This window comes from Jaculus jaculus, chromosome 12 (assembly GCF_020740685.1).
Source record: "Jaculus jaculus isolate mJacJac1 chromosome 12, mJacJac1.mat.Y.cur, whole genome shotgun sequence".
Classification (NCBI taxonomy): domain Eukaryota; kingdom Metazoa; phylum Chordata; class Mammalia; order Rodentia; family Dipodidae; genus Jaculus; species Jaculus jaculus.
Genome location: NC_059113.1, coordinates 31,660,332 through 31,671,151, shown reverse-complemented (window position 1 = coordinate 31,671,151; position 10,820 = coordinate 31,660,332). Strand labels below are relative to the sequence as shown.

Here is a 10,820-nt window from a genome sequence, read left to right as displayed (position 1 = left end):
AAACTGTGGAAAGGTGCATGACCCCTGAGTTCCAGCTTTCTGGACAGTTCAGCTCCCTGCTGGCACCAAGCTGGCCCTTGGTGTCACCTCTCTTCCCTCCTGAGTGCTGGGGCTGTCGGCTGAGCGGTCTACCAGCTCTTTATGATGTTTCTTCCTTCTCACCTGTCACCTCCAGTATGCCTGGGTGGAGAAGCACTTTGGCCCCGACTTCCTGGAACAAATTGTGCTGACGAGAGACAAGACCGTGGTCTCTGCTGATCTTCTCATAGATGACCGGCCAGACATCATAGGCAAGTGTTCCGCAGCAGGGAGGGGAGTGAGTGAACAGGGCTGCCTTGCGCTGCTTTCTTCTTGCCTCACCACCCACCATCTCCAGGGTTTGCTGTGTGTCCCCCTGGGAGCTTCTTCCTGTGGGGAGGATGAGGTCCTCTGTGAGACCTTGGCATAGGGCACTGTTGGAAGCCCTAGCTTGAGGCTGAACTTGCTGGCTGGCCTTGGGGAGCTTCACACCTCTGAAGCCTGCCTTCCTCAAGTAAAATGAGGACCCATCTCTGATTTTCAAATCTCCATAATTAGTAACAACCTCCCACTCCCAGGATTTTCACAAAAGTAGTTTGGACTGCGCCTAATATGTAACAGGAAAGTCCAGAGTAGTTTCTCTGCCTGAGGCTGGCTTACGAATTGTGTTTGCCCCTTTCGCTTCCAGATGAAACGTTCCCCAAAAACAAACCAACCAGTAAACCTGGCTTAAAAAGTAGAGGGCTGGGCTGGGAAGATGGCTCAGTGGATAAGTGCTTGCTGCTCAAGCCCGAGTACCCAAGTTCAATTTCCAGACCCCAGGTGAAAAGCTAGAAGCCTGGGCTGGAGAGATGGCTTAGTGGTTAAGGTACTTGCCTGCAAAGCCAAAGGATCCCAGTTCATTTCCCCAGGATCTTTGTAAGCCAGATGCACAAGGTGGCATATGCATCTGGATTTCATTTGCAGTGGCTGGGGGTCCTGGTATACCCATTCTCTCTCTGTCTCTCTCTCTGTCCCTACTTGCCTCTTTTTCTCTCTCACACACAACTAAATAAATAAAAATTATACATACATATATATATATATATATATATATATATATATATATATATATATATATATTTCAAGCTAGGAGCTATGGCAGGCTTCTGTAATCCCAGCATGTTGGTGGGGAGATGGGAGGCAGAGGCAGGGGAACTTCCTTAAAGCTCACACTGATCAGCAAAAAGCACCAGTACAGTGAGAGCCAGAGAGGGAAAACCCTGCCTCAAGTGGGATGGCGAGGAAGGAGCAGCCTGAACGTTGTCTTCTGACTGCCACACGCACGCCACACCATGGCACACATTCACTTACACTCACACTCACTCACACAGAGGAACAGGTACACACGTGCACACACACATACACATACACACCATACATATCATATCCCCCACCCAAAAAAGGGAGAGAGGGGGCTAGAGAGTTGGCTTAGTAATTAAGGCACTTGCCTACATAGCCTAACGACCAGGCTCGATTCCCCAGGACCCATGTAAGCCAGATGCACAAGGTGGCACATGCATCTGGAGTTCTTTTGCAGTGGCTAGAGGCCCTGGTGAGTCCATTCTCTCTTTATCAGCTTCTCGCTCTCTCAAATAAATAAAATATTTTTTAAAATGGAGAGAGGAAATAAATAGGTTCTTTTAGCTGACAAAGTGGCCTGGGAGGCCTCTAGGCATGATGGAATCTTGTCCAGTCAGTGTCTGTTCACACTCAGTTTCCCACCTTCTGGCTATGTTCTGCCTGAGGTTTTGCCAGCATCCAGGTCAGGCCTCCCTCCCGGTAGTCCTTACTGGCTACAGGATGGCAGCCTGTCCTGACCACCTCAGTGGGAAAGCCGAGTACTGCTTTCCTAGTGGCTTTCCTGAACTATCATGGGAAGCATGCCCATTTTTACCTTGGTTTCTGGAACCAATAGCTCCATTCAACCTGATCACATGGGTGGGCCCAGCCATACTCTTCCAGGAGACTTGAGTGACCATAAGGTCTCCAGCCACAGGAGCTGGTGGGAGAACAGCCCCAAAGGGGCATGTCTCCCTTGCAGTGCTTGTGCGAATGGAGGCAAGGGGGCTCACCCCTGGGGAGCTGCAGAGCTGACACTGGCTTGAACTTCTCATTCGAGGTAGTCTGGTGGAAGGCACAGAGAGGCCCAAAAGGCTGTCCTGCCACAGCTAGGGTCTTCCAGCAGCAGGTGCTGACATTGCTGTCGTGCAGAGCACACCCCACGTGCTGCCCCGAGAGCCCCATGCACAGTGCCTCATTGCACTACCTGGAACATCACGTCACAGAAGAGGAAACTGAGTCAGGGCAGGGCAACACTTGCCCAAGAGGCTCAGGATTTGGCTCCAGGAGGCTGTGCCTGGGCCGCCACCCTCTCGACTGAGGCCCCCTTTCCTTCCACAGGAGCGGAGCCCCACCCCAGCTGGGAACACATCCTCTTCACCTCCTGCCACAACCGCCACCTGCAGCTGCAGCCCCCTCGCCGCAGGCTGCACTCGTGGGCAGACGACTGGAAGGCCATTTTGGACAGCAAGCGGCCCCGCTGAGCAGCCATTCTGCAGCATCCCACGGCCCGACTGCAGGACTCCCTGCGCAGCAACTGGAGGGCCAACACTCCAGGCTGGGGGAACCCCCCCGGACATCCAGGCCCGGACCCCCTTGCCACATGGCCCCTCCCTCTCCTAGCCCAGTGAGGCCTTTACTTGATCTTGGAGCAGGACTGGGACAGCAAAATGCTCTCCTAGGTAGCTCAACCTGACCTCTGACAGGCTGTGTCCCCGTGCTGCAGCCTTCCCTGTCCCCAGCCTTTCATGACAGGGCTGTTCCCAGAGGCATCCGAGTGCCCTGGTCCAGGGTCTGCAACCCTCATGAGGTAAGCTTGCCAGCAATGTGACAGCAAAGGTTCCCCTGGAAGGCATGAACCCTTCGGCCTGCGCAGCGCCCTTTCCACCCTGCCTGTCTAGTCTGCTCTCCCCAACCCCGGGTTCTAGTAGCCACTGGTATCTGTTGGGGGCTGACAGTGGTTCTTCCTGTAGCCAGTTCCGAGGTCTCTTGTCATCCTGTCCCTAGGCTCCATTCCCAGGCCTTTCAAAGAGTCAGCAGGCTTGAACATTTGTTGAACTCATGAGAAGTTAACATTGGTCACATGCCACTGGCTGTGTGGCCTCTAGCCACGCCCTAAGGCCCAGCTCCATACGATATCAGGGTCTGGGCTCCCGTGCACTGACCAGTAGGATGGAGGTGGACACAGCTCCTCTGTGTGCCTCACATAGTGCCACGTGAGGCAAAGGCACAGCTGACTGCCTGGAAGCCTCTAGTCTTCCCCACCTGCCTTTGCCAGGCCCTACCTTCTTCAAGTGCCTCCCTCCACACCTGACCCATCCCCTCCTAGCCCTGCCAGCGGGGACAGGGTTCCTTCCCTGCTCTTCTCCCAAGGCCAAGTTCCCATGAGCCCCTGGAACTGCTGCTTCAGCCTCAGCTTCTGTTCCCTTTGAGCCCCTGGGAAGTGACATCTGAACTAGCTACTTCTCCATTGTCCTTCATGCGAGTTTGGGGGCCAGTGCTTTTGAAGACCAAATGCATTGCTGACACCCTAATTTGAGATTGTCATGGTGGTAGGCGTGTGCCTGTTTTCTCAGTACTCAGGAGAATCGCTGTAAGTTCAAGGCTATACAGTACCAGGTCAGCTAGGCATACATATCAAGACCCTGTCTTCAAAGCAAATAAACAGCCGGTTGTGTGGCGCACACTGGTAGGATATTGCTGAAGAGGCAGAGGCAGGAGGATCAGGAGTTTGAGGCCAGCCTGGGCAAAAAGAGAAGAAAAAGAGAAACACAACGAAGGCGGACCCGGCCCCCTAGCTCGTCCCATGTCTCGGTCCACCTGGCACGCCTTTCAGCGTCTGGGACAGGCCGTCTTTTGCTGCTCAGGGGCCGGGCCTGGCGGAACAGCAGCAGCGCAAGGGGTGCATCACTGAAATTTCTGCTTCCCAGTCTTGGTTTGCTCCCCCCCCCCAGCCCACAGCAAGCAGCCCCGCCTGCCTTGGCTGCATGCAGGTCTCCTCAGTGCTTCCTCTCTGCAGCTTGCTAACTCTTGGGCTGGTGGAGGCCCTGCAGGTCTCTCATTGCACGTCCCACATGTAATCCTGAAGGGATTTGGGCCTTGACCTGTGCCCTTTGGAGGAAGCCAGTCCCTGTGGCTCTGCACGTGCCCTTGGGACCCTCAGCTACCCTGATACAGGGTCAGCTGACTCCCTGCTGAGGTAGTCTGTGAGTGTGGTGGGGGGGGCAGGAGATGGTGTGACATCTGAAATGGATGAGCTATTCCCTTGTGACTCCTGGTGGCTGAACTCTGCTCTCTTCTTCCTCATTGGCAGCAGGGCCAGTTTGTCACTTCTCCACATGCTCCCTCCACCCCATGCTGCAGAGTGCCAAATCTCCTACTACAGAGACCTGACTAGGGTTGACTGGTCTAGAGCCTTGAGCCATGGCATGGAGGGCACCTTCTTGTGGCCCTCAGGATGGGTGGGAATGTCTGTCACATACTTACTATGTGCCAGGAATTGTGCCAAACACAAGGACATGACAGTGAAACTGGAGACACTGAACATAATTTGTGGAGCAAAACCCAGCACCGTTCATTTCTATTGGGGGCCTGTCCTGTAAACAACAGATGAAGCCTGCTGGGGTTTGTTAGTGCCTGGTGGGTTTCTCTCTCCATCCTCCTGCTCAGGAAGTCTTTGGTTTCTGGGACCCTTCATGGATGGGCCCCTGGCTTGGTGCTTGGTCTCTAGCAGCCTTCATACTTATTGTCACAGTCATCTTCTCTTTGCTGGTTCAAACACCTGACCAGAACCAGCTTGTGAGAAGAAAGGGTTTATTTCAGACTCCAGAGGAAGTCCATTATAGCAGAAGGAGCTGGCACAACCCAGCATGCATGCACAGCAGAGGGACAAAAGGCAGCACCAGCCAGAGCTCAAATTGGCTCTGGACGCATCTCAGGGCTGGGCTACACGATCCTCCTCCCAGTGACAAGCTTAATCATAAATACCCCAGGCTATGGGGGAACATACATTCACATTCAAACCACCACACTTGTGATGGGGACAGTGGGTGAGCTAAGGAGGGGCAGGGGCCCCTCTGTCCACACATGTTGGGAACATCCAGGATGGGAGCCCCTTAGACCTGTTTTCTTCTGGCCTGAAACCTTGCTGTCCTTCCCAGCCCAGAAGGCCTCCAATGTAATGTCATGTGGCCTGAGCCACCTCCTTTCTGTCCCCATAAAGCCATGTCAAGAGTTCTGCCCTGGATCCATCTGGAGGCTTCCCCCAGCCTCTCCCTTTTAAACTGGCCACTACCCTATGCAGGAGTCTGAAAGCAGCCGTGACGCTCCGCCCACTGGTCCTCTTTAGCGTGGCTCAGAGTGACAGGAGGAGGGGCCAGGTGAGAAGCCTCGGGGTGCAGCCTCAGGGCCCAGCACTCAGCAGGGGCAAGTCCAAGCTGTAGGGCAGGCAGATGGCATCACTGAGGATGGGGAGGGATGGGCTGTGGAAAGACTGGGGACGCCCAGACACATGGGTGTCTGGGGAAGTGCAAGGCAGTCACAGCAGCTGGGGGGACCCAGGCCAGGTCCCTGAAAGCTTCCCAGCAAAGCCACATAATTTCATCTCGTTCAAACAAGTCACTTCTCATGCTACCTGGGAAGTGTGTGTCTTCCTTCGCGCCTGGTTCATGAGCCCACCTCCCAGTAAGAGAGCTGAACATGGTCCTCCATGCCTCTGGCTGGCTATTCAGTGGCTCAGCCACTCTTTGAAAACTCAAATGAGGGCCAGGCATGGTGGCGCACGCCTTTGATCCCAGCACTCAGGAGGCAGAGGTAGGAGGATCGCTGAGAGTTCAAGGCCACCCTGAGACTACATAGTGAATTCCAGGTTAGCCTGGGCTAGAGCAAGACCCTACTTGAAAAACTGAAAAAAAAAAAAAGAAAGAAAGAAAAGAAAAAAAAAACTCAGAGTATTCAAAGGCTCCAGGACCAAGTTAATGCAAGGAGCTGGAGGTGGAGGTGGAGGGCATGTGAGCATGCTGGCAAATGGGTATAGGGAGTATCAGTGGGGCACTCGGGTGGGTAGGACCACCAAGAGGCCTCAGTCCCACTCCCCTGGCTGCCTACAGCGATGGGGCGTCCCACAGTGGCCCCTCCTTAGTGCCCCTCCATTCCCGGTTGTGCAGGGTGTCCTGTACTGGTGCTTCTGTGAGTTCTGTCCCTGTGGATGGGCCCTGGGAAATTCTTGGGTCACTCGTTGCTAATGGTCTCACACTTGTCCTCATGGACCCTGCTGGGGGAAAGGCACATTGGTCCCTGACCACACTAACTCCAGTATTGTGTTATCCTTGTGCTGCACCCCACTTGGACTCCCCCAGTTCTGGGCCCAGAAATACCATCTTATCCGAGAGTATGGCATCCCTGCCTCTCTGGGCCCAGCATATCCTAGATGATACCTGTGGGCCCTGGAGACCATGGGGCAGTCAGGTCAAACAGGGTGACATGTTCAAAGGCCCATTTCCAGCCACTGACCTCATTTGTATTTTTTTTTTCCTTTTTGTTTTTTTTGAGGTACGGTCTCACTCTAGCTCAGGCTGACCTGGAACTCACTATGTCGTCTCAGGGTGGTCTTGAACTCATGGCGATCCTCCTACCTCTGCCTCCCGAATGCTGGGATTAAAAGCATGCGCCACCACGCCTGGCTTTCATTTGTATTTTTTTTAAATTTTTATTTATTTATTTATTTGAGAGAGACAGACAGATAGAGGGAGAGAGAGAGAGAGAGAGAGAATGGGCACGCCAGGGCTTCCAGCCTCTGCAAACAAACTCCAGACGCGTGCGCCCCCTTGTGCATCTGGCTAACGTGGGACCTGGGGAACCGAGCCTCGAACCGGGGTCCATAGGCTTCACAGGCAAGCGCTTAACCGCTAAGCCATCTCTCCAGCCCTCATTTGTATTTTTTCCTCATGAGTCCACGAGGCATTGTTGCTCCCACTCTGCGGGGAGTAGTTCTTAAGAGGGGCAGCGACTTTGCCAAAGCTGCCCTGTATTTCTGACCCAGGCTTCTCATTTGGTGTTCCTCGGGACTTCCTCCTGGCCACGTGGCCTTGGATGTGCAAGGCAATGTGTAAAGGTGCCCACAACCTCCTGCAGTGGACCAGATTTTCTTGGGTTCCCTTCCTCAGGCCCAGTTGTCCTTGAGACCCACAGGGGCTCCTCTAGCTGCCGAATGCCAGGGCCAGTGGCATGTCCTTTCCTCTCACAAGAATAGATGGAACCATTGGCCACTTCTTTGCGGAGTGGTCATTACCTCCCTTGTTTTCCTTGCTCCAAGGAAAACCTGTCCACCTAGGATGCTGGAGATGTGTAGGCTTGCATACCGAGCCACACTGATGGGTTCAGGCAGCCTCCTCCCAGAGCGCGGACCAGCAGAGGCCACGGGAGGCAGCAGAGCCATCCGGCATCACGTGTCCTCTTGCCAAGTTCCTTCAGCATCAGCCTCTAAGTGGCTCAGGTCATCAGCAGAAAGGGCAGAGGGCTCTCCAACTGCTTCCATGCCACCGGACAACCAGCACCAAAGGCTAAGTGTTGCCATTTCGAGCTGTAGCACCCTGTGAAGATGCCACAAGGCTCTTGGGATGGGATGTCACCAACGGCACCTTTAAAAATATATATATTTGTATATGTGTGTGTGAGTGTGTGTGTGAGTGTGTGTGTGTGTGAGAGAGAGAGAGCGCGAGAGAGAGCACATGCCAGATACACAGAGATACACAGATACACAGAGAATGGGCACGCCAGGGCCTCTAGCCCCTGCAAATGAACTCCAGACACATGTGCTACTTTGTGCATCTGGTTTACGTGAGTCCTGGGGAATCAAACCTGCGTCCTTAGGCTTCGCAGGCAAGTGCCTTAACTGCTAAGCCATTTCTCCAGCCCAACAGTACCCCCTTTTTGTGAGTAGGATCTAGCTGTAGCCCAGGCTGATTTGGAATTCACTATGTAGTCTCAGGGTGACCTCAAACTCATGGTAATCCTCCTGCCTTTGCCTCCCAAGTGCTGGGATTAAAGGCATGCACCACCATGCCCGGCCAACAGCACCTTTTGTTTTTTAAATTAAATTTATTTATTTAAGAGAGAGGGGGAGAGAGAGACAGACAGACAGACAGGGAGAGAGAGAGGGAGGATGGGTGTACCAGGGCCTCCAGCCACTGCAAACGAACTCCAGATGTATGTGCCCCCTTGTGCATCTGGCTAATGTGGGTACTGGAGAGTCTTACTGGGATCCTTTGGCTTTTCAGGCAAATACCTTAACCGCTAAACCATCTCTCTAGTCCAACAGCACCTTTTTTAAAAAGTGATATCAGGGCTGGAGAGATGGCTTAGCAGTTAAGCGCTTGCCTGTGAAGCCTTAGGACTCTGGTTCAAGGCTCAATTCCCCAGGACCCATGTTAGCCAGATGCACAAGGGGGCGCACGCGTCTGGAGTTTGTTTGCAGTGGCTGGAGGCCATGGCATGCCTGTTCTCTCTCTCTCTGCTTTCTCTGTCTGTCTGTCACTCTTAAATAAATAAATTTAAAAAATAGTCTTAAAAAAAAGTGATATCAGTGGGGCTGGAGAGATGGCTTAGGGGTTAAGGCACTTGCTTGCAAAGCCTAAGGACCTGGGTTCAGTTCTTCAGTATCCATGTAAAGTCAGATGCACAAGGTGGCCTGTGCATCTGGAGTTCATTTGCTGTGGCTAAAGGCCCTGGCATACCTATTCTCTCATAAATAAAATATTTTAAAAAGTGTTGTCAGTAAGGCATAATTTACTGTCTATATCTTAAATTTCTAAAGTTGACTCCCAAAAGGCTGTCTTAGTAAGAGAATTCCAAAAGAAAACACAATGGGAGCCAGGCATAATGGTGCACCTACATAATCCTACATTTGGAAATCTGAGGCAAGAGTATCTTGGGTTCAAGGCCAACCTGGCTACATGGCAAGATCAAAGTCAGCCTGAGTTACATAGATTCTCAAAACACTAACAACAAAGACAAAACAAAGGAGAAGAAAAAATAAAGATTTTGCTGAGAAAGCCAGAAAAGGAATTTCTGAGCATATTTAGACATTGCTGTGTAACTACATGCTTGGAAATAGCATTTGGTTACATGAGATGATTCAAGCTTTTCATGGGAACATGTAGAGAAGTCCTCATTCAAGCAACATGTATTTGTTGACTAGAGAACCCTTCCCTATTCCTGCTGGGTGTAGTGTCATATGCCTGTTATACCAGCGCTTGGGAGAAACCCGTTCAAGGTCATCTTCAGCTACATAGTGAGTTTGAAAACAGTTGGGATATATGAGATAAATGTCCTAAGGAAAAAACAAAACAAAACAAAACCAAAGAACCAAAACCAGGGCTGGAGAGATGTCTGTGTGGTTAAGGCACTTGCCTGCAAAGCTTAAGGATCTAGGTTTCATTCCCCAGAACCCATGTAAGCCATTGGCTAGACGCCCTGATATGCCCATTCTCTTTCTCATTAATAAGTTATTTTTTGACCTTAAAATAAAAGACCAAACCAGGGCCTGGAGAGGTGGCTCAGGAGTTAAAGCATTTGTCTGCAAAACCTAACAACCTGGGTTCAGTTCCCCAGTTCCCACGTAGAGCCAGATGCACAAGGTGGCACCTGCATCTGGTGTTCATTTGCAGTGACTGGAGGCCCTGTCACGTCCATTCTCTCTGTCTCCTCTCTCTCTCTCAGATTGCCAGTAAATAAAAAATATTTTTTAAACGCCCCCAAACCATAGAAGGGTGAAGAGAAGGAGAGAGAAAGGAGGATGAAAGAGGAAGGGATAGGGAGAGAGAAAGGGGAAGGCAATTAAACAAACTGAATCAAGTTGAAGGGGCCCCAAGTTATGATCAGCTTCCCAAAAGCTCCTTATCTTCATCTGATTCTGGGAAGGAGCATGGGTTGGTCCATCTTTATGTTCCCTATACCTCCCTGGACACTGTCAAATAAATGATTACCCTGTGAGTGGTGGATCACTTTCTGTTTACTACAAGAACCAAAGCAGGGGCTATGGAGAGATGGCTTAGCAGTTAAGGCCTTTGCCTGCAAAGCCAAAGGACCCAGGTTCAGGCTGGAAAGATGGGTTAGCAGTTAAGCGCTTGCCTGTGAAGCCTAAGGACCTTGGTTCGAGACTCAATTCCCCAGGACCCACGTTAGCCATATGCACAAAGGGACGCACGTGTCTGGAGTTCGTTTGCAGTGGCTGGAGGCCCTGGCGCGCCCATTCTCTATCTGCCTTTCTCTGTCTGTCGCTAGCCAGATGCACAAGGTGGCACCTGCATCTGGGGTTCGTTTGTAGTGGTTGAAGTCCCTGGTGTGCCCCCCTCTCTCTTTCTCTCTCCCTCCCTCCCTCCCTCTTTGTCTCTGTCAAATATGAAAGAAAGAAAGGAAAGAAAAGAAGGAATCAAAGCAGGGGCTGGAGAGTTGGCTTAGTGGTTAAGGCACTTGCCTATGAAGCCTTAGGACCCAGGTTTGACTCCCCAGAACCCTTTTAAGACACTCACAGGGTGACACATGTGCATAAGATGGCACTCATGTCTGGAGTCTGATGGCAGTGGTTAGAGGCTATGGCATGCCAATTCTCTCACTTTTTCTCATTAAAAAAAAAAAAAAAAATCAATGGATGAAGTCCTGGCTGCTCTTACTAACTCTGCCACCAGGTGCCAGTATGGCAC

The 10,820-nt window shown here is 51.8% G+C and overlaps 1 protein-coding gene across 1 annotated transcript in view; it reads left to right on the top strand.

The window, feature by feature from the left end:
• Nt5m (5',3'-nucleotidase, mitochondrial) overlaps positions 1 to 2,746 on the top strand; it is a 40,467-nt gene extending 37,721 nt beyond the window's left edge. Inside the window, exons 4-5 of the mRNA XM_004668990.2 lie at positions 176 to 290; positions 2,461 to 2,746. Coding sequence (XP_004669047.2) covers positions 176 to 290; positions 2,461 to 2,603 — 258 coding nt within the window. The 3' untranslated portion in view covers positions 2,604 to 2,746. The remainder of the gene's footprint in view (positions 1 to 175; positions 291 to 2,460) is intronic.
• Positions 2,747 to 10,820: the final 8,074 nt, after the last annotated feature.